This window comes from Cherax quadricarinatus, chromosome 11, assembly GCF_038502225.1.
Source record: "Cherax quadricarinatus isolate ZL_2023a chromosome 11, ASM3850222v1, whole genome shotgun sequence".
Classification (NCBI taxonomy): Eukaryota; Metazoa; Arthropoda; class Malacostraca; order Decapoda; family Parastacidae; genus Cherax; species Cherax quadricarinatus.
The window spans coordinates 26,354,764-26,377,979 of NC_091302.1; the positions used below are offsets into that span (position 1 = coordinate 26,354,764).

Consider the following 23,216-nt stretch of genomic DNA (forward strand, 5'->3'; position numbering starts at 1 on the left):
GAGTGAATGTGTCCGAGTAAACGAAGAAGGTAGTCAAGATTAACGCCAAGGACAGTGACAGATTGTGTGATGGGGATGTAAGTGCGGGTGTCAGCTGTTCTGAGCTCGACAGGTAGTGGAAGATCACGTTTCCTGTAGTTAAAATACGTAATGCTGGATTTAGCTGCATTGGTTTTGATCCTCCATTTTTGTTCCCAGATGGCTATCCTGTCGACCTCATTTTGTGTTTTGTGTGTGAGTGTATCTATATTGGCATGAGTGATAAGTTGTGTAATGTCGTCTGCATAGGCTAGTGTGATGGAGTTGTGGTATACAGATGTTGGAATGTCGTTATTGTATAAAATGTAGAGGGTAGGGGAGAGGACAGATCCCTGGGGTACTCCGGCATTTAGTGTGAAGTAGTCAGAGTAACAGCCTTGGAATTTTATTCTCGTGGTACGGCCGTCTAGGAAGTTGCAGAGGAGTTTACGAGTAGTGAGAGGCAGGTTAAAGTTAGTGCAGAGTTTGTACTTGAGCCCTTCGTGCCAGACAGTGTCAAAAGCTTTTTCAACGTCTTTTGCAACCAGGGCTATCCTGTTTCTTTGTTTTGTGTTTATGTGGATGTAGTTGAGAATGATGTTAATGGCATCCTGTGTGGATCTGTGTGTTCTGAAGCCAAACTGGCCATCAGAAAGTAGAGAATTGTGTTCCAGGTATCTGCGAAGGCGATGATTAATGAGTTTTTCAAAGAGTTTTCCTAAAGTTTCGAGGAGGCTGATAGGGCGATAGTTTCTGGGGTCAGAGTGGTCTTTATTGGGTTTAGGAAGGAGGATAGCAGTAGCAGCTTTGAAGAGGGAAGGGAAGTATCCAGAGGCAAGGGAGGCATTGAGGAGGTTTGTGTAGGCAGTAATGATAGAGTCAGGAATGTGTTTTAAGATAATATGGTTTAGGCCAGAGGCACCAGGAGCCTTGGGAGGAAGGTGTCTGAGGAGAGTTTTAATGTCTGTGTTGGTGAAAGGAGTGTCGAGTTCTTGGGTGGAGGTAAGAGAGTCTAGATGTATGTGGCTATGTGGTGTTGTTTCTTGTGTGTGTGCAGTGTTCCAGTGTTCTATATTCTGAATGTGTTGAATAACGTTAGGGTGAGGTGGGTGAGGGGGGAAGATGTTCTCCCAGATGTGTTTGAAGATATTGGTAGCAGCCTGCGGGTCTGAGATGTGTGTGTTGTTGTGGATGATGTGTTTGAATTTGTTGGTGGGAGTCGTGTCTCTGATTTTTTTGATAAAGTTCCAGAAGGCTTTAGTGTTTTTATTACGCTGTTTGTCTGCTTATTGTATTAGTTGTGACCAGTGATTATTGTGGTCTTGGTCTAGGCTGTGTAAAATGTTGTTTCTAAGGTAAGTGAGATCTAATCGGACTTGATTAAATCTGTGTGTTGTAGAGGAAGCGGTTGTGGTAGCAGATAATTAGTCTTCTTGTTCTGAGTGACGGTTTGAAGGAATAACGAGTGGTGTGAGTTTTCTTTGGTATTGCGATGTTGGTTACTTGTGTAATGGTGTCCTGGATGAGATCAAGTTGAGTATCGATGTCAGAGATAGGTTTGTTGTTGTAGTCATAGGTGAGGTTAATATTGTCTATGTGTTGTTTGAAAGCATCCCAGTCAGCGTTCTTGTAGGAGAAGGAAGGTGTGGTTGGAATGAGGATAGGGTTGGAGGAGATGTGTAAGATGACTGGGATGTGATCAGAGCCTGTAATAGAGCCAGGTGAGATGTAGTGTTGAAATAGAGAGCTGGCTCGGTTTGCCAGAATGATGTCTGGTTTGCCTTGGCCCATGTGGTTGTAGAAGGTATTGAAGGCTGGGCCGAGATGAATTAGGTGTTTATGGTTTGTGAAGTTGATTAATTGGTGACCAAGTTGGTTGTTACTGGTGTGATGAAAGGCGGTGTGTTTGGCATTCATGTCAGCTAGTAGGTATGTTGGTGTGTTGGGTAGTTGAAGACTAAGGAAAGATAGAGTATGTTGAGAATAGTGTTTGGGCGAGCATAGGTGGTGAAAAAGATAAAGGGGCCAAGGTGGGTGTGTATTCTGACTGCAAGACAGTGTTGGTGAATAAAAGGGATTGGGAGAAATTCGTGTTTTATGTTGGATTTGACAAGGATGGCAACCCCATCATGGGGATCATAGGGGGACTGTAGTGCAGTATAACCATAATGGCGGATACGTTGAGGGGCTTTGAGGCAGGTACTGTTTAGCAAAACAATATCTGGCCTCTCTGCTTCAAGGAGCTCGGCCAGTAGGTGTCTAATAGTAAAGTAAGAACGTACATTGAACTGAATCACTTTAAACATGATTTAATGGTTTCGTCATAGCAAAGTTAATGTCGGGGGAGGAGTTTGGATTAAAGCCCATGATAGTGGTGCCATCAGTGGATGTGAGTTTGTAGGTGTTATGGACCCGTTTTCTGGAGGGGGAGGAAGAGATGGATCTGTTTTTATGTTCTTTTGTCTGTCTGTCAGAAGTTGGGGCAGGTTTAGGTTTGAGTGGATTTTGTCTGGAGGAGGTGGAGTTGGACCTGGATGAAGTTTTGGTTTTGGTGGAGGAGTGGGCAAAGGTGGATGCAGAGGAAGTGGAAGCTTTGGTAGGGGATGAGGAAGTGGAAGCTATGGTAATGGATGAGGATGTGGAAGCTTTGGTTGGGGATGAGGGAGTGCGTAAGGAGGTAGGGGGAGGGGTGGTCGTAGCAGCAGCAGTAGGGGTGTTGGTGGGAGGGGTGGAAGTAGTGAAGAGGGGTAGGGGAGGAGGAGAGCTGGTGGGTGTAGGAAGTGGGGGGGTGGGAGAGAGGAAGGAGGGAGAGGTTGTAGGAGGCTTAGAAGAGAAGCAGGAAGGAGGGATAATTAAAGAGGGGAGATTGTTAGCAGACAAGATTAGGTTAAGGACATGTGAGTAGTCTGATTGGTAAGCTTGAGAGATTACCATCGCAGAGTGGGCAGCAGTGGCGAGTTGGCAGTTAGTTTTGTAGTCTAGTGTGGGTGTAGGTGTAGAAGGAGAGGCGATTGTAGTCTGTGCGTTGGTGTTTGAAGTGTGTAGAGTAGGAGAGGTAGACCAAGTGCGTGGAGTAACCCAGGCATTGGGAGTAGAGGAGGAAGGTATGGTAGGGGTTGGGGAGGGAGGGAGGTTGGCTTGCTATGAGGGTGGAGAGAATGTCTTTTCTAGTAGGGCAGGAATTTGCAACTGCAGTGTGTGACCCGCCGCAATTAGAACATTTAATGGTGAGGTTGCAAGTGTTCCAGAAGTGGCCAGTTGCTGAACATCTGGAGCAGGTTTGTGTAGAAGTGCATGAGATTTTGTCGTGGCCGAATCTGTAGCATTTCAGACATTGTTTGATGGGGTGAAAGTTTGGAGTGAAGAGGGTGTTTGGAGGAATGCGGATGGTCTTGGCAAGGATTCCTTGATTGAAGAGTGTAGAGGCGTCAGAAGGAGTTGAACAGCGTATTTTGAGGATGGTAGAGTTTTCAGGTCTGTAAATATCGTCAACAGAGACTTTGTTCTTAGTACTAATGTCTTTGATTAAGTCTTCTTTGTCTGTGTCATAGGCAGTCAGGAGAGAATAGTCTACGTGTTTTGCGATCACTGTGCATTTGGCGCTGTGCTCAGGAGTCCAAATAATAGTGAAGCTTGCGTTGAGAAGTTTTTGTCTGGTCTCGGTTGAGATGTACGTTTCATAAGAATGTCTGTCAAGAAGTAGTTTGAAGCCTGAGTTGGTTTTAAAGACTTTCAGCTGAGGAGCGATAGTGATCTGGTACAATAAATTTCCAGGACAGATAGTGGCATGATCAGATTTAGAGTATTTGAGGTTAAGCGAGAAAGAATTGGGTTTGAAAGAGGTAGAGGCAGGGTAGGCCTTAGAGGCAGGAGTAGACAGAGTAGAGGCAGGTGTTGGCAGTAGAGGAGGAGTGGTAAGGGGGAAGGAAGTGGAAGGCATTGAAGGCATCGTAAATTAGATGTGGCTGCCAAATCTGTGAGAATAATTGGCTAGGCAAGTACGTGTGAACTAGATAACTTTAAAGTTTCTTATGGATAAATAAATGGAGTCCGTCTCTGGAGGCACAGGACACTGAGGAGGTGAGCTGAAGCTTGATGGAACACTGTATGCCCTGAACGGTGAGGAGAGGCAACACTGGCTGTATGGCGTGCAGACCACACGTACAGGCTGAGGCGTGGAGACTTCAGACAGCAACAGGAGTGCAGAGGGAGGCTCCTGCCCTTGGGTTGGCAGCCACCGACGCACCAATCCTGATGGTGAAGACGAAGGTCCAGTAACCACCACTCGGTGAAGAGAGCAACTCTGGCTGTGAGCGATTAGGAGAGCCAACACTAGCTGTATGGCGTGCAGACTTCACATACAAGCTGAGGCGTGGAGACTTCAGACAACGGCGAGGAGAGGCAACACTGGCTGTATAGCGTGTAGACTACACGTACAGTCTGGAGCGTGGAGGCTTCAGACAGCAACAGGAGTGCAGAGGGGGGCTTCCTGCCCTTGGGTAGGCAGCCACCGACGCACCAATCCTGAAGGTGAAGACGAAGGTCTAGTAACCACCACTCTGAGGAAAGTCACACTCAACACGGGGTAATTAGGGAGCCGAGATCGTTGGTCGATGGAGCTGTGTGTCCAATGAGTGTGTGATTGAAACACAGGTAAGGAGACTGGGGCTTATATAGGCGTCACTGAATAGGGACGTGTAGCAGACGAGGGCATAGTCACGTCTGCTACACGTCCCTATTCACTGACGCCTACATAAGCGCCAGTCTCCTTGCCTCTACTTCAGAATCTCTACAACCACGGTGCTGTAAACACCACCTCCAAGGCTGAGGAACTGATTACCTCGTATTTTGTATATAGTTCTTCTGTCCAAGAATCTGTATTGATAAAGCCACTGGATGGCGAAACGTTTACAATAAAGATAACAAGATGTTGCACAAGTGTCTTAACTTTCATCTTGTCGGTATTGTATACCTGTCTTGCACAAGATTGTACTTGTAAAAAAATCATCCACATAAGTTCTCATATGAGTTGTGGGGTTTAATAAAAATATTATCAAAAGAGTTAAGGAGGGATTGGTGAGGGGGTCTGGACATTTAGAAATGCTGGAGAAATTAGGATAACTTGAAGGGTTTATAAATCTGAAGTGGAGGGAAGGAGGGGTAGAGGTCGCCCTAGGATTAATTGGAGGGGAAGTGTAAGAGGCTTTGTATGTGAAGGGCTTGGACATTCAGCAGGCGCGTGTGTGTTAGATTGTAGTGCATGCAAATGGTATTTATGATTGGAAGCTGTGTTGAAACTGGTATAAAATACCGACGGTTTGATGAGTAATACACATGTACAACAGTTGGGTATCTTTAGAAACGTTTCGCCAACACAGTAGGTTTGTATAGAGGCATCAAGTGTAGTAGTGAAATAAAGTTGATGTAATCAATCCGTCAACCTTGGAGAAATAGAATTTGAAGAGTGTAAGCATAACACCAGAAAGCTCTGGCAACAACTAAAACTGTTGGGATATAGCCATAAGCCAGTAGATAGGTCTAACATAGTACTCACTATCGATAACGAGGTATGCCACGAAACATCTAAGGTGGCAAATTGCTTTAATTCCTTCTACACATCTGTTGCATCAACACTAGTAAGTAAACTACCAGCTGCATCAAATACCTTTAACACAGACTCTGAGGTCAGTGGTCAGTACGCTGAGGTCAGTGGTCAAGTGTTGTCATACCGCTAAGCTCTTGGGAGTTAGCGTGGGCTGTTACCCATACCATGGCTTGTTGTAGTGAACATTAAAATGGTATAAAATACCGACAGGTTGTTAGGTAAGACACATCTGCAACAGTTAAGTATCTTTATTTCAAAACGTTTCGCCTACACAGTAGGCTTCTTCAGTCGAGTACAGAGAAGTTGATGGAAGCAGAAGATACTTGAAGACGATGTAATCAGTCCATCACCCTTGAAGTTTTGATGTGGTCAGTCCCTCAGTCTGGAGAAGAGTATTGTTCCATAGTCTGAAACAACATGGAGTTGAAGTGACAGGATGGAGCCTTATATAACGCCAGGGGGTGAGATGTAGGCCACTAGTAGAGGTAAGAATGTTGTCGTTGAAAGGTCAGGTCCCTCTCAAATCCAGCCATTCTCACTAGTAGAAGTTGACAAAGTTGATTTCAGGTCTGTACCAAGATACCCTTGTGTTGCAGTGTCTGCAACCTTTCAACGACAACTAACTCGTTAGTTCCAGACTTTGGAACAGAACTTCTCCAGGCTGAGGGACTGACAACCTCAAATCTACGACTTCAAGGGTGATGGACTGATTACATCGTCTTCACATCTCTACTGCTCCCGCCTACTTTCTGTACTCGACTGAAGAAGCCTACTCTGTAGGCGAAACGTTTCGGAATAAAGTTGCCTAAATGTTGCCTATGTGTCTTATCTACCAAAAATAGGTTAGATAAATACATGAGTGGGTGTGGGTGGGTGTGAGTTGGACCTGACTAGCTTGTGTTGCTGGGTCTGGTACAGTGCTCCATCCTTGAGTGGAGATGACCAGACTGGGTGGGTCATTGGGATAATCCGGGGGGGGGGGGGGGGTTCATTGGTCTAATCCGTGGGGGAGGGGACATGGACCTACTCCGCATGGGTCAGTAGGCCTGTTGCAGTGTTCCTTCTTTCTTATGTTCTTATAAATTTCAAATATACTATACCAATAAAGGGGTAACCCCAAACAGTTGTCAACTAGTAAGTGTATCTCATGACTTTATTCAAAAATAACTAAGCAGGTTAAACCCAACAAAGAGCACAGGCCCGGATAACATCCCGTCTAAGTTCCCTAAAAGATGGTGCTTCTGAACTGTCAGTCCCTATTGCTCACATAATAAATCTATCAGTCACCACTAATACCGTACCGGATGGGTTCAAGGAGGCCAGAGTTACTCCTATCTTCAAGAAAAATAGTAGGTCTGATGTAAGCAACTATAGGCCTGTTAGTATACTCACTATAATATCCAAAATTCTAGAGAGGGCGGTGTACTCTCAAGTAGTTTAGTACCTTAATGACAACAACATTCTCCATAGCTATCAATCGGGCTTTAGAAGATCTTACTCAACCGACACCTCCCTAATTAATCTGATGGATTACCTGAGAACTGAAATGTCAAAGGGGAACCTCATAGGTATGGTAACCTTAGACCTGCAAAAGGCCTTCGATACTGTCAACCACAATATATTATGTAAGAAACTTCAAGCTATCGGTATAGGTTCTGTAGACTGGTTTAAGTCCTACCTTAGCAACAGGAGACAAATTGTCAAAATCAACAAAACGGAATCAGAACCCCTGCCTATAGCATGTGGAGTTCCCCAAGGTAGTATTCTGGGTCCCTTATTATTCTTATGTTATGTCAATGACATGCAAACTCCTACTGTATGCAGATGACAATGCTCTGTTAGTGTCAGGTAAAGACCCACAAGATATAGCTAATGTTTTAACACTGGAACTGGAGTCCTGCAGCAAATGGTTAGTAGACAATAAACTATCATTACACATCGGGAAAACTGAAGCCATTCTCTTTGGCACGAAACACAAACTGAGAAGGGTAAATAATTTTAATGTCCAGTGTAATGGGGAGCCCATCACTTTGGTTTCATCAGTAAAATATCTGGGAATCCCCTTTGGCTTATGCATGTCAGGAGAATTGATAGGGAACAGTGTAGTAAAGAAAGCGAATGCCAGACAAGCACAGTGTCTACCTACTGAGGCTCGCAGGACCCTATGTCTAGCCCTTATACAATGCCATATGGATTACGCTTGCTCTTCATGGTACTCTGCCTTGACAAAAAAACTGAAATATAGACTGCAAATCACCCAGAACAAAATCGTAAGATTCATCCTGGGGCTGGGACCAAGAGAGCATGTAGGCCAGAATGATTTACAGCAGTTGGATATGCTGAATGTTGACGACAGAGTAAAGCAACTGAAGCTAAATCATGTTTATAAAATTGCTCACAGTGTCCAGAATATCTTGCTGTCAATTTTGTCAAGGTTGGGAACCAAAGCAATCATAGTACTAGGGGGAGAGAGCACAACTTTGTAGTGCCCACAGTCATTGGCCAGGCTTCAAACACCTTTTATTGTACAGCAATAAAGGAATGGAACAGACTGCCCGCACATGTCAAAGCCAGTCATAGCATGAACCAGTTCAAGAAGAGTGCCAAAAGGTGCCTGATGAATGTAGCTACAGAAAGGGAGGGGAATGATTTTCTATTTTTTAGCTAACATACGTTTAAATTTTACCTTATTCCTAGTAATGACCCTCGTATTGTAGATAGTGTTAATGACCCTCGTGTAGTAGATAGTCTTTTTAGTATGATAATAAAATGTTATCTTCATTATAGAATAATAAGAAAATATTATAACCTTTATATTATAATAATAAGGTAAAAGGACCCCAATGGAAATAAGTCACTCTGTCTGACTTTTTTGGGTTATCCCAGGTTCTCTACACATATGCTGCTATGTATGATAATTCTATGTAACTGTATTTGTGTATACCTGAATAAACTTACTTACTTACTTACTTACTTACAGTCCCACAGCCTGGAGAAGAGTTTAGCTCCTTGGTTTGAAACGATATGAAGCTGAAGCATGAGAATGGAGTCTTAAATTTTGTCAAAGGTGAGGTGGAAGATCTCGAAGACTACACCTGCTGCATCTGCTTATAAATGAAGAAGTCTACTGCGTAGGCGAAACCTTTGAACAGTCATGGTACCCAAGTATTGCACATGTGTATTACTCATGACTGAATGTGCTACTGAAATGTGACCAACGTAACATTTATGATGGGATTCAAGAAAACCGGTTAGCCAGATTTGAGTCCAACTAACTGGAGCGCTTACGCTCTGAAGGAGGGGTGGGGAGACTTGCAGTTTGGAGGGGCTTCTAAACTGCAGTATTGGCACGCCTCTGGTAAGACAGTGATGGTGTGAGTAATGGTGAAAGTGTTTCTTTTTTTTCAGTTACTCTACCTCAGTGGGAGACGGCCGGTGTGCTATAAAAATATCATCAGTAATATGCAATAGTTATTTGGTAAGAGGGAAAAACAATCAATGCCAAATTTCTAGAGCTTGAATGGTATTTAAAAATCCGACTAGGTGGAGCAAATGAGACATACATGAAGTATATAATGTTATTTACGCCAGTGATTTGCTCAGCCAGGCCCGGCCGAAAGATTGTTGGTAATAAAGTAATATAATTCGGCAAGGAATTAAGTTGTGGATGATGAGCACAAGACAGAGCTGGACACTTGGCAGGGGTAGCCATGATGACTCAAGAGCTGGACACTTGCCAGGGATAGCCATTGTTACCCAAGAGCTGGACACTTGCCAGGGGTAGCCATGGTGACTCAAGAGCTGGACACTTGCCAGGGGTAGCCATGGTGACCCAAGAGCTGGATACTTGCCAGGGGGAGCCATAGTGACTAAAGAGCTGGACACTTTCCAGAGATAGCCATGGTGACCCAAGAGCTGGACACTTTCCAGGGGTAACCATGGTGACTCAAGAGCTGGACACTAGCCAGGGATAGCCATGGTGACCCAAGAGCTGGACACTTTCCAGGGGTAGCCATGGTGACCCAAGAGCTGGACACTTACCAGAACAGATGAAAAAGGGAGCCTTGATGTTGATAAGAAGTTCTTGCTCCTAGGATATAGAGCTACTCATCCCTGTCTTGGATTTAATAGGATTTCCTCAAATTCCATTCGTACTGCCCTCACGCGCTGAGCACTTCTCCGTGAATAAAATAATAATGGATGGCAGAACACATGCAGCAGATAAGCTAGAGATTATGATTATCTGTGAAGACATTGTTGCAGAACAAGCCTTGGTTGGGACAACGTTCCTCTCTGTGGAGATGTTTATTAAATATGTTAAGCTTTATGGTGTCCCTTAGCTCGATTGCTAGCGCACTCAGCTCACACACTGAGGTCCGTGGTTCGATCCTCGTTATGGGTGGAAACATTAGGACGATTTCCTTAAGATACCTGCTGTCCATGTTCACCTATCAGTAAAATAGGTACCTGGGTGTTAGTCGACAGGTGTAGGTTGCATCCTGTGGACAAAATTGATCTAATTTGCCCGAAATGCTCTGCCCTAACAAGCGGCTTTCTATACAGTGGTATGTCAGTGATGTCAGCTAGGCCTGTATACCTTGTACATGTACTTGTAGAAACAAAGATGATTATTATTATTATTATTATTATTATTATTATTATTATTATTATTATTATTATTATTATTATTATTATTATTACTTGTGAAAATCGTTATCAAGTGTATACAACTTTACAGAGTGAGCAAAGCATTATCAAGTGAATAGAGTGTTACCAAGACCGACTGGTGACGTTAAGAATGATATGAATAAATGTATTATGTGAATTTTATGGTTCACCTGCCATGTGTTCGATCCTCACTATTCTGCTACTTGAGCAAGACAATATATATGTACTTATATTCGTACAACCTGAGCTGTTCTATCATATCATTGGTCTTGATACAGCAGCTTCCGCATATTTTCTCCTAACTTTTATCATTTTCATGTACCATGAGTTAAGTCATGTTCTAGGTCATAAACATATGGTTTAGTAAGAACGAGCTGAGTAGGTTCATTAAGAACAACAGTGAGTACGCCCGACAAAAGCCTTGCATAACTGTCGTTACGTGTAACAATATGAATGGAAATAAGTCACTTTGTCTGACTTTTTTGTGTTATCCTTGCTTCTCTATACATATGCTGCTATGTATGATAATGTATGTAAATGTATTTGTGTATACCTGAATAAATTTACTTAGATTCCTGGACTATGGTGGAGAACTTCATACCTTGGCTTGAAGATACTCAAATGTTGAAAGTGGTTCTTATTCACCATAATGAACTGTACTTACTCTCTCCTTTCCTGAACTGAATCCAAATATATCACATTCCACAGGCCCTATAAGATCCCTACTGGTTTACCGCTTCCCCCATATTAAAATACAAACCATACCCCGGCTGGGATTGAACCCGCGGTCAGAGAGTCTCAAAACTCCAGCCCGTCGCGTTAGCCACTAGACCTGTGCTAACCTTCCTATGGTGTAGAAATATACCTAGTTGGATGAATCTTATTGTGGCTAGCTGGTCTAGTGGCTAACCCGACGGGCTGGAGTTTTGAGACTCTCTGACCGCGGGTTCAATCCCAGCCGGGGTATGGTTTGTTTGCAATCGTGTCATTACGATTTCGTGAGTCAACTAAAATACAAAACTTGTGAACAATATCAATCTTTCATAGCTTATTCATCTTTTGAGAAATTATGTGGATGAGTTTTCACAAACACAATCTTGAATTAACCTTCAACCCACATAACTAGGAGGAACTCTTGATACAAAAAACATTTAACAACTTACTGAGGTTGATGTATCACGGAGACACGTGAGACTAGGAACAACGGGGTCGCAGACTCTCCGTCTCAGCTTCATAACTCACTTGGGGATCCTAGTTTAAGATCATAATTATTCCTGAATATTTATTATATAAATTTAAGCCAGTAAACCTGGCTAATTTAGTGGACTGTTTGATTAGGAAAAAGATATGTGACTTGACAGAATTTAAACAATTTATTTAGTTTATTAATTTTCACACACTATTAAAAAATTATTGATATTTTTACAATAATTAGAAACATGAGTGGCACTTACCTATTTATTCCATGGATGATATATCCTCCAGGAAGGTAAACTAATATTGGCCAATAACAAGCTACTTTACCTGTTATGTGGTTTTATACCGCGTATAAAGAGGCGAAATTAAAGCACTACAATGTATGCAGTGATCCATTCCTTCATCCAGCCTCTACCGCAACTCTTTTCTCGTCATTATCAGCATGATTAAGATAATTATATTATATATCATATCTGGACCTTCCAGATGTATTTCATCTTCACTTATTTTGTAGAACACAATTTTTGCCGATACAGTTTCTGTCGGTACTGTTTCTGTTGGGTCGGTCTCGATGACACACGATTAAATTATTCAACGTTCGTTAGTCCTGTGTTCACTTGACGCCATTTTTGATGCTTCCACCTATAAACATTTATCTTATACAAATACATTTATTAAATTTAGTACTTACCTGGAGTACCTGGAGAGGGTTTCGGGGTTCAACGCCCCTGCGGCTAGGTCTGAGACCAGGCCTCATGGTGGATCAGGGTCTGATCAACCAGGCTGTTACTACCGGCCGCACGCGAACTGACGTACGAACCACAGCCCTGTTGGTCAAGTACTGACTTTAGGTGTCTGTCCAGTGACTTCTTGAAGACAGCCAGGGGTCTATTGGTAATCGCTCTCATGCATGCCGGGAGGCAATTGAACAATTTTGGGCCCCGGACACTTATTGCGTTGTCTCTCAATGTACTCGTGGCACCCTTGCTTTTCATCGGGGGAATGTTGCATCTCCTGCCGAGTCTTTTGCTTTCATATGAAGTGATTTTCCTTCCAAGACCTTCTAAGTGTATATTATCATGTATATATCTCTGTGAAAGTTCTTTGTACGTTCTCCAGGTCTGCAATGTCACCAGCCTTGAAAGGGATAGTTAGCGTACAGCAGTATTCCAACCTAGAGAGAACAAGCGATTTGAAGAGTGTCATCATGGGCTTGGCGTCCCTAGTTTTGAAGGTTCTCAATATCCATCCTATCATTTTCCTAGCCGATGAGGTAGATACATTGTTGTGGTCTCTGAAGGCGAGATCCTCTGACATTATCACTCCCAGGTCCTTCACATTTCTTTCTCGCTCTATTGTATGGTTAGAATTTGTCGTATACCCTGATACATTTTTAATTTCTTCAAGTTTTCCATATCTGAGTAGTTGAAATTCCTCCTCGTTGAATTTCATATTGTTCTGAGTAGCCCATTTGAAGATTTGGTTGATGTCCGCTTGGAGTCTCGCAGTGTCTTCGATGGAGGTCACTGCCATGGTAAACCGGGTGTCATCCGCAAAGGAAGACACGGAGCTATGGCTTACATCTCTGTCTATGTCAGAAATAGGGATGATGAATAGAATGGGAGCGAGTACTGTGCCTTGTGGAGCAGAGCTTTTCACCATGGCTGCCTGGGACTTTACTCTGTTTACTATTACTCCTTGTATTCTATTTGTCAGGAAGTTATAGATCCATCTACCAACTTTTATTGTTATTCCTTTATCACGCATTTTGTGTGCTATTACACCATGGTCACACTTGTCGAAAGCTTTTGCAAAGTCTGTGTATACTACATTTGTATTTTGTTTATCCTCAACAGCATCCAGGACCTTGTCATAGTGGTCCAGGAGCTGGGACAGGCAGGAGCGAGCTGCTCTAAACACGTGTTGCCCTGGGTTGTGTAACTGATGGGTATCTAGGAGGTTCGAGATCTTGCTTCTTAGAACCCTCTCAAAGATTTTTGTGATATGAGACGTTAGTGCTATCCCTATCCAAATATTATCTTCTTAATTACAATAATTTCACTTTATTTAATCAACTTCTTGCAATAGAAAATTGTAAGGAAAACAGATTTTCATATGACTTATCACCATTCAAAAGTCCCATCAATATTACACATGACAGTGACCTCCATCGAAGACACTGCAAGACTCCAAGCGGACATCAACCAAATCTTCAAATGGGCCTCTCAAAACAATATGAAGTTCAATGAAGAGAAATTTCAACTACTCAGATATGGAAAACTTGAGGAAATTAAAACTGTATCAGGGTACACACTAAATTCTAACATTACAATAAAGATAAATAGTAATGTGAAGGACCTGAGAGAGATAATGTCAGAGGATCTCGACTTCAAAGACCACAACACTGTATCTACCGCATCTGCTAGGAAAATGATAGGATGGATAATGAGAACCTTCAAAACTAGAGACGCCAAGCCCATGATGATTCTCTTCAAATCGCTTGTTTTCTCTAGGCTGGAATACTGCTGTACACTAATGGCCCCCTTCAAGGCTGGCGACATTGCAGACCTGGAGAGCGTACAGTGAACTTTCACGTCACACATAAGTACGATAAAGCACCTAAATTACTGGGAACGGTTGGGGTCCTTTGATTTGTATTCCCTGGAATGCAGGCAAGAGAGATATATGATAATATACTCTTGGAAAGTCCTGGAGGGATTAGTACCAAACTTGCACACGAAGATCACTCCCTATGAGAGGAAAAGACTCGACAGGAGATGCAACATTCCCCCAATGAAAAGCAAGGACGCCACGAGTACACTGAGAGACAATACAGTAAGTGTCCGGGGCCCAAGACTGTTCAATTGCCTCCCAGCATACATAAAGAGGATTACCAATAGACGCCTGGCTGTCTTCAAGAAGACACTGGACAGGCACCTAAAGTCAGTACTTGACCAGCCGGGTTGTGGTTCGTACGTTAGTTTGTATGCGGCCAGCAGTAACAGCTTGGTTGATCAGACCCTGATCCACCACAAGGCCTGGTCTCAGGCCGAGCCGCGGGGGCGTTGACCCCCGAGACCCTCTCCATGTATACTCCAGGTATACCTACACTATATAAACATTATTATCCCTACCAATTGTTACACACAAATCAAAGGAAAATTATTAAACATTTTCCACACCTTATGAACTGGATGGTTCAGTTTAATGGCTTAGGTTGTGTAGGCGCACAGTCTGATAAATTCTGTGCAGTAACTAGAGAATGCATATTATGGTCGGCTAAAACTTTTAGAGTTGACGTTTTCCTCAACGGAAGTTCTGCCTTGATTTTAAGATTTTATTACTCACATTGGTTTTTGTGTAATAACAGGAGATTGTCTCTTTTGGCTTGAAATAAATCACAATGTTTGATCTTACTGGGTTATAGTAAGTTGAATCTACATAATATTTGTTTAATAAACCTTAATTACTTTCAAGCATACTTACTGAACAGAAGAGAAGGGACTCACAGGTGTGACTCACAAAGGGTGAGCGGGGAAGTAGGGACAGACGAAGAATAGCTGTAGAGAGGAATGTCTTGAGTCGTAGAAAAAGAGCCGGGGCTAAATTCAGTCGCAAGGCATTGTACGCAGGCAAATGAAAGTAGGAAATCAAAAACTGGATTTACTGAAGCTGAATCTTGAGTCTTGGGTATATCCTGATGGTGATTGGTGACTGGTGACTAGGCGGGCGGCAGGAACACAAGAAGGTGGACGAGATGGCAGCTTCAAGGTGATTAGTCGATAATATTAATGTTTGGCAACAGTTATATCTTGACTGATTGATGATGATTCTTTATAGTAGTGCTGATATTACTACCATTTTTCCTTTTTCAGTCGTGGAGTCATTTTGAATTCTTTTGAATGATGATCTTGATATGTGGGTTGTGCAATTAAATCATAAATACTACGTCAGCTTTCAGGAGAAAACATATACTTGACAGTTCCATTTTGAATTCGATAGAGTTCTTCAGCCCCTTACAACGACTTACAGTTTGGATCACTTGTGTAGGAAACAATTTTTTCAGATTTTCTGTCATCTATCTCTTCTTCTTCTTCGGTTATGTGTGGTGGAAGTCGTTGGTGGCATCTCATTGGAGGGATATGATGGAGTCTCGTCGCAAGGTTGACAGCATCTTTCGGATGTTGTGACACTGACGAGTTTGGTGGTGATCTTCATTATATCAGTTGAAGGTGGAGAATCCGGGAAGAACCTGGCATGTTGTTAAGTCTGAAGAGCTCATTGATGATAGTGTTGAAGGTTCCTGGTACTGCCATGTTGTGCTTATTAGCATATATCATGCATTAGTTGATTTTTGTAGGTACTCTGTCAGGTATTGGAGGTAGTATGTTACTAGTGGAGGGCGAATGTTCAATGGCCTTGATAATTTTGGTGGTATCGGCTTGTAATTTGGTAATGGCAGCGTATGTTGGTGACCTTGTAGATGAATGGTTCAGAGAACCGACAAGTTGATAAATTAGACACATGTGCAACACATCTGTTGCACATGTGTCTAATTTATCAATTTGTCGGTTCTCTGAACCATTCATCTACATTCCTGTCTGACACAGTAACTTCTTGGGATCTTAATACAGGGAATTCTTCACTTGCCTAACCCTTAGGCATGACTTACTTCCACATTCGTCAAATGTGATACCACCTACGACTGTTGCACCTCTCCTGCCTTCAGTATATAAGCCACTTCTTCGCACAAATGCTGTATTCTTTTCAAGATTGATGGACTGATTATAACGACTCAAGGTTGAGGGACTGATTACCTCAAACTCCTCCTATTCTTCACCATTCTCCTTTGTATATACTGATGAAGCCACTGTGTGGCGAAACGTTTACTCATTAAAGATTCCCAAGTGTCGCATATGTGTCTAATTTATCATGATTTCTTTCGTTCTTCTTGAATTTTGTTGAGGATTTCTCTTCTCAAAAGGCACTTGGCGTCAAGAGTGTGGTGGTTGCTCTTACATTTCAGACATTTTGGTAGAGCAGTGGTGAAGCAGGCCTTGAAATTATGTCCTTCACTGCCACAGAGTTTTTTGTCTTTGATAGGGCAGTGCTTGGCGTATGCAGGTAAGAGTAGCAGTTCCAGCATTGCATGATGTGTTGATATCTTTCGGCTTCGATGTAGCTTGAAGTGATATAGTAGTAGAAAATGACCATACGGTCAGCAAGAGCTTGGGCAGCCATGTTCACGTTAGTAAAGGTTATCTTCAGCATTGACGAAGCATTGGGAATTTTGGTGATGTGATCCAAAGTAGCCAAGGGATTCTGATCTTCTATTAAAGACCCGAGTTCGTCGATGAGTTGGTTTGTAATCAGTGTGTCAAGTCGCTCGAGAGACCAAGACTCAGAATCTTCGTTCAGTGAGGGTGGTGGTGGCGTGAGTAGTGATCAGTTTCTCGGCTTCAATATCATCGTTACAGATGACATTGAATGCGTCTTTTAGCGAGAGAATCGTATTGAACTTAACTTGCCATCTGCCTCTGATGGCTGTTGCAAGTGCTAATTTGAATGAGTCGTTTACTGTCCCGGGGATCATAGGGAGACTGCAAAGGTGGATGTCAGAGCGTCTGTTTCCTGTCACGGGCGAGGTCAACAGAGCAATGATTTTTTTTATTTTGTTTTGTTTTTACCTCCTTCAACCTTAAATACTGGCAAATCAAACAGAGAAAAGTTTGGATTTATTTTGACATCTTTTGGTCTCAATATGCATTTTTTCATAAAAGAAACTGGCAAAATTGAAATCTTGATTTTCATCCGATAATATCTGACCGGACCATATTGCACTGGAGTATTTCAGGATATTGGCCCCTCTGAGATAACAAATGAATTTCATTTTAGTTTGGTTTCAAAGTTGGTATTTCTTAATGGAAGGTTTTATTTGCTTTAAGACTGTATGTGTCCTAATATGTCATTTTTATTAGACAAATTTGGATGTTAGTGTCCGTGTGATTAATTGTAAACACTAAATCTGATTCACTTCAAACCTTCAGCGGTAATACCATAATATGAACAGTAGATGACAGTTTTCCTCTTCCTTGATGTTGATGAAGAACTCTCGTGTTCCTTGATGTTGATGAAGAACTCTCGTGTTCCTTGATGTTGATGAAGAACTCTCGTGTTCCTTGATGTTGATGAAGAACTCTCGTGTTCCTTGATGTTGATGAAGAACTCTCGTGTTCCTTGATGTTGATGAAGAACTCTCGTGTTCCTTGATGTTGATGAAGAACTCTCGTGTTCCTTGATGTTGATGAAGAACTCTCGTGTTCCTTGATGCTGATGAAGAACTCTCGTATTCCTAGATATTGGCGGCTCTCCTGTTCCTTGATGTTGGTGAAGGGATCTCCTGTTCCTTGATGTTGGTGAAGGGCTCTCCTGTTCCTTAATGTTGGTGAAGGGCTCTCCTGTTCCTTAATGTTGGTGAAGGGCTCTCCTGTTCCTTAATGTTGGTGAAGGGCTCTCCTGTTCCTTGATGTTGGTGAAGGGCTCTCCTGTTCCTTAATGTTGGTGAAGGGCTCTCCTGTTCCTTAATGTTGGTGAAGGGCTCTCCTGTTCCTTAATGTTGGTGAAGGGCTCTCCTGTTCCTTAATGTTGGTGAAAGGATCTCCTCTTCCTTGATGTTGGTGAAGTGCTCTTCTCCTTGATGTTGGTGAAGGGCTCTCCTCTTTGATGTTGGTGAAGGTTCTCTTCCTTGATATGTTGGACTCTCTTCTTCCTTGATGTTGGTGAAGGACAGTCCACTTCCTTGATGTTGGTGAAGGTTCTCTTCCTTGACGGTGAAGGACTCTCTTCTTTCTTGGTATAGGTGTAGGACTCGCTTCTTCTTTCATGTTGGTGTAGGATCCTCTCCTTCCTTGATGCTAGTGTAGGATCCTCTCCTTCCTTGATGCTAGTGTAGGATCCTCTCTTTCCTTGATGCTAGTGTAGGATCCTCTCCTTCCTTGATGCTAGTGTAGGATCCTCTTCTTCCTTGATGCTAGTGTAGGATCCTCTCCTTCCTTGATGCTAGTGTAGGATCCTCTCCTTCCTTGATGCTAGTGTAGGATCCTCTTCTTCCTTGAAGTTGGTGAAGGTTCTCCCATTTCTTAAGATCAAATCTGCTTGCCTTCCATCCAACACATTCTCTATCACTCAGACCACTTTAGCTTTTCCTCATATGGTAATAAAGTAAAATAATAATAGCAATAATAATAATAATAATAATAATAATAATAATAATAATAATAATAATAATAATAATAATAATATTATTATTATTATTATTATTATTATTATTATTATTATTATTATAGTAATAATAATAAGAGCAATACTGGTTAATAATAACAACAACAACAATAACAACAACAACAATAACAACAATAACAACAACAACAATAACAACAACAACAATAACAACAATAACAACAACAACAATAACAACAACAACAATAACAACAACAACAATAACAACAATAACAACAACAACAATACATAAGAACATAAGAACGTAAGAAAGAAGGAACACTGTAACAGGCCTACTGACCCATGCAGAGCAGGTCCATGTCCCCCTCCCCGTTCCCCCGTTTAGCCCAATGACCCACCTACTCAGGTCACTTCCACTTAAGGAAAGAGCATGGCATCAGACCTAGAAGCACAAGCTAGTCAGGTCCAACTCACACCCACCCACACCCACTCATTTATTTATCTAACCTATTTTTAAAACTACACAACGTTTTAGCCTCTATAACTGTACTCGGGAGTTTGTTCCACTCATCCACAACTCTATACTACTACTACTACTACTACTACTACTACTACTACTACTACTACTACTACTACTACTACTACTACTACTACTACTACTACTACTACTAATAATAATAATAATAATAATAATAATAATAATAATAATAATAATAACAATAATAATAATAATAATAATAATAATATTATTATTATTATTATTATTATTATTATTATTATTATTATTGATTTTTGCTCTTCATTAATTATTATTTCCGATTTTGGTGTTGCAGGTGCGAGTGTGGAGGAGAGGTTGAGACGGGTGAGCGTGTGGCCAGGTACCTGCCGGACCTTATGTCTGAGTCTGACCCCTCCACAAACAGGTACACCACCTCTCTTAAACGTTACATGAGTTGCTGTTATGTTAAATGTTATGGTGGTAACTTCATGTCGAGTTTCCACATTCCTTACACTTGTATATTACAGGAAAAACGTCAAATCAAAGTTATCTATTAAATAAATTTTCGTTAATTATTAAAATTAATCTGGACCCATAACATAATTGACTTGTAATCGACTTGTTATTCTCATAAGTTGATTATGCAAATTATTTAGCCTGAAATATGACATCATATCTAGACTTTTCATTTATCAGAAGGTCAGCCACAACACCTGCAAATGACTGGCTGCTTTCGAATAAATAACACCAGAAGGATTAATAAATCGGGTTACCTGCTAAAAAACCAGTGAGACTTATTTCCTCTGGAGGTTTTAAAGTCTTCTTTAAACCCAGTTTATTTTAACTGTGACCTGAACGTTCATTAGAATACTGTAGTTGAATATGGGAATCCTCTCCTGAACCTTCACTAAGACTGTATAATACTAGGTAAGACTGTTTAAGTGTTGGAAACTGTACCTTTGTGGTGGCCAAGATCCAAGAACGATAACGCTACTAAAAATAAATTCCTAGTGTTTGTATTTTTTTTTCAAGAACTTGTCGGCACCATGAACATTTATAAAGATTAAGTGTATATATCCTGAGACACCTCCACCTCCACGTGTACATGCACTGTTACTCTCAGTGCACATATAAAAAAAATATATATATATACTCGATTGGGGTATATATTGTCCCTAAGTGTTATATATCGGCTTATTTTAAAATCTTACAATTTAATGGGCAGTACATATGATTATTCTATTTAGACCTAAACAAACAAGTGAAGGAAATGGACAGAAAAACATTCAGTCTGAAACACATTTGTCTAAGGCATTTCTGCCCCTGATCATCGATCATTTCAAATATATGAGAAGTATGAAAGAAGACAGGCTATATATGGGACAGGTGAACGTACTCACCTGTTGTGGTTGCAGGGGTCAAGACTCAGCTCCTGTTACTGTTATATAACAGTAACTGGTAGTAGTAGTAGTAATAGTAATCGGTGAAGGACAACGGAGGTGGTGAAGGGTTTATTTTATGGCTTTGTCACATGAGTCTCGTAGAAATATATTCTAGCTTGATATAGGTTAATGAAGTTGAAATATTATAACTGCCAACATTGTGTTCGATGGTGACAATGAGTGAACCTTCAAGGCCTCTTCGTCGTTACTGATATACCAATTTAGCGTCTTGCTGATGCATGAGATGTTCCTGTGTACATCACAGGCGTTCTTCGTGTCATCCCAGCTGCAGGAGTATTTTATGTTCATAAATTCATATGGGCAAGACTTTCCTGGTCAGCCTCTTCTCCATCATATAAACATTGTTATACAGCCACAGGGAAGTATACACCTTATATATTTCAAGTGGTCAAAGTTCAGTGACCGAAACTCATTCAGTACTGGTGTTCTGAGTGAAGTGAATGCATTGGTGTTCAATTCCCTTAACAATAGTAAATTTCCAAGAGGTGGACGGTTATGCCATTGGAACCTCGGTCAGATGACAAAAGGCTCCAGTGGTGTGCATTGTATAACTAAAACCCGTGTCAGGAAACAATGGTTCTTTTTTGACGAGTTTTAATCTAACTAATTCTCTTAATATATCGGCAGTCATTTGCCTTTTTACTAAACATGGAAGGAATCCAATTTGATATGTGAAGACATTTAAAAGAATTAAAATAAAAGTAAATCATCATTGAAGAGACTTTCTCGATGACGCTAAATCTTGTCCGAAGTCTGACCTACCGAGCGCATCACAAAGTCTGACCTACCGAGTGCATCACAAAGTCTGACCTACCGAGTGCATCACAACTCAAACTCATATTCAATCAATCAATCAGTCAAGTTTATCCTCTATACAGATTACAATGCGGGGTTTACATTTTATAGGATATCGTGTGGTTTACATATTATAAAATACTAATTAAAGAGAGGACCAATATCACACCTAGCATGACTAGGCATTTCGGGCAAGCTAAAATTAATTCAATACTCTATATTGGTACAGTTTATGGAGCATGTTGATATTAAGTCTATGTAACTGCATTACAGTTCGTAAATTTAGCAATGTGAATGGTTTTGTCTTGGTACGATACAGTTTCTATTGAAGCTCTTACATTGGAGTATCACAGGCAAACTTATGACTAGTTCTAGATACATTAGGTAATAGTTTTATTACGTATTTCAGTGTTTATCGTCAATTGGGTGAGTGTAAGTGTGAACTGTGGGGAATCACAGATATCGAGGGGAGGTCTAGGTTTTTTTTATGTGTGTATGATACAAGACAATAGGTGGTTTTCATGTAGTTAGCTGACGGTGGGGTGTGTCAGGGAGATACGATGTTTTCTAACGGTAGTTTTGAAAGTGATGGTTCTCTTTGCAGTTCTAGAGTTTTCAGGTAGGGTGTTCCAGATTTTAGGTCCTTTCATGTACATTGAATTTTTGTATATTATTTACTGATGACACTACATACGTCTTCTCTCACCAAACCCAGACATACTGGCCAACACTGTTAATGCTGAATTGCAGAAAACATCTGCCTAGATGATGACTAATAAACTTACCCTCAAAACTGACAAAATTTATTTCATTCAGTTTAGAAACAGAGCTACAAATGTTCCACCTAACATAACGCTAAACGGATCACCCATCACAAGACTCAGAGGGAAAATTCCTAGGAATCCACCTTAACAGTAGCCTCAAATTCCAGACACATATTTCCAAGAAAATTTCTAAGACAGTAGGCATACTATCAAAGATACGTTCCTATGTTCCACAGTCAGCTCTCCTTGCACTGTATCACTCACTCATCTACCCTTATCTCACATATGGAATTTGTGCATGGGGATCAACAACATTAAATCACCTAACACCACTAATAACTCATCAAAAGGCTGCAGTGAGAATAACAAATTCCCACTCCCGACAGCATACTCCACCAATATTCAGAAGTCTAAAACTGCTCACCGTGAAGAACATCCATACTTATTCTTGTTCCTACTACATATATAGAACACTACACTCAAACATAAACCCTCCACTCAAACTTCTCACCAACCTTAACAGGACACACGACCATAACACAAGACACAGATCACTTTTTGATGTACCCCGTGTCCACTTCACACTGTGTAAAAACTTTATACACATAAAGGGCCCCAAAATTTGGAATTCATTACCAATAGATACTAAAGTAACCCGGTCTGAACATTAATTTAAGACTCTTCTCAGAAGCCACCTACTCACCCTAAACTAAATACTCAATACTCAAAAAAATCTCCCAATTACCTAAATCTACAAATTTCAAAACTAGATGACCAAAGTTCATACAATACTTAATACTACATTGTAGTATAAATGCCTACCCAAAACAATACTGTCTTACACTCAATTGTAACATTCCCATACTGTGAACTACTTTCAATAACTCACAATGTTATATTACCATAATATAATTTAAATATTTACTATTGATATGCAAAACCTACAAAATACTCTCAACTTGTCCCAA

General features: G+C 41.2%; 1 protein-coding gene across 4 annotated transcripts in view; it reads left to right on the top strand.

Moving 5' to 3' along the window:
- The window catches only part of LOC128687542 (uncharacterized), an 87,011-nt gene extending 66,628 nt beyond the window's left edge, over nt 1-20,383 (top strand). For all 4 annotated transcript variants that reach the window (XM_053775006.2, XM_053775008.2, XM_053775007.2 and 1 more), the window contains exon 3: nt 19,561-20,383. In XM_053775006.2, the coding sequence (XP_053630981.2) occupies nt 19,561-19,783 (223 nt within the window). In that variant the 3' untranslated portion in view covers nt 19,784-20,383. The remainder of the gene's footprint in view (nt 1-19,560) is intronic.
- Nucleotides 20,384-23,216: the final 2,833 nt, after the last annotated feature.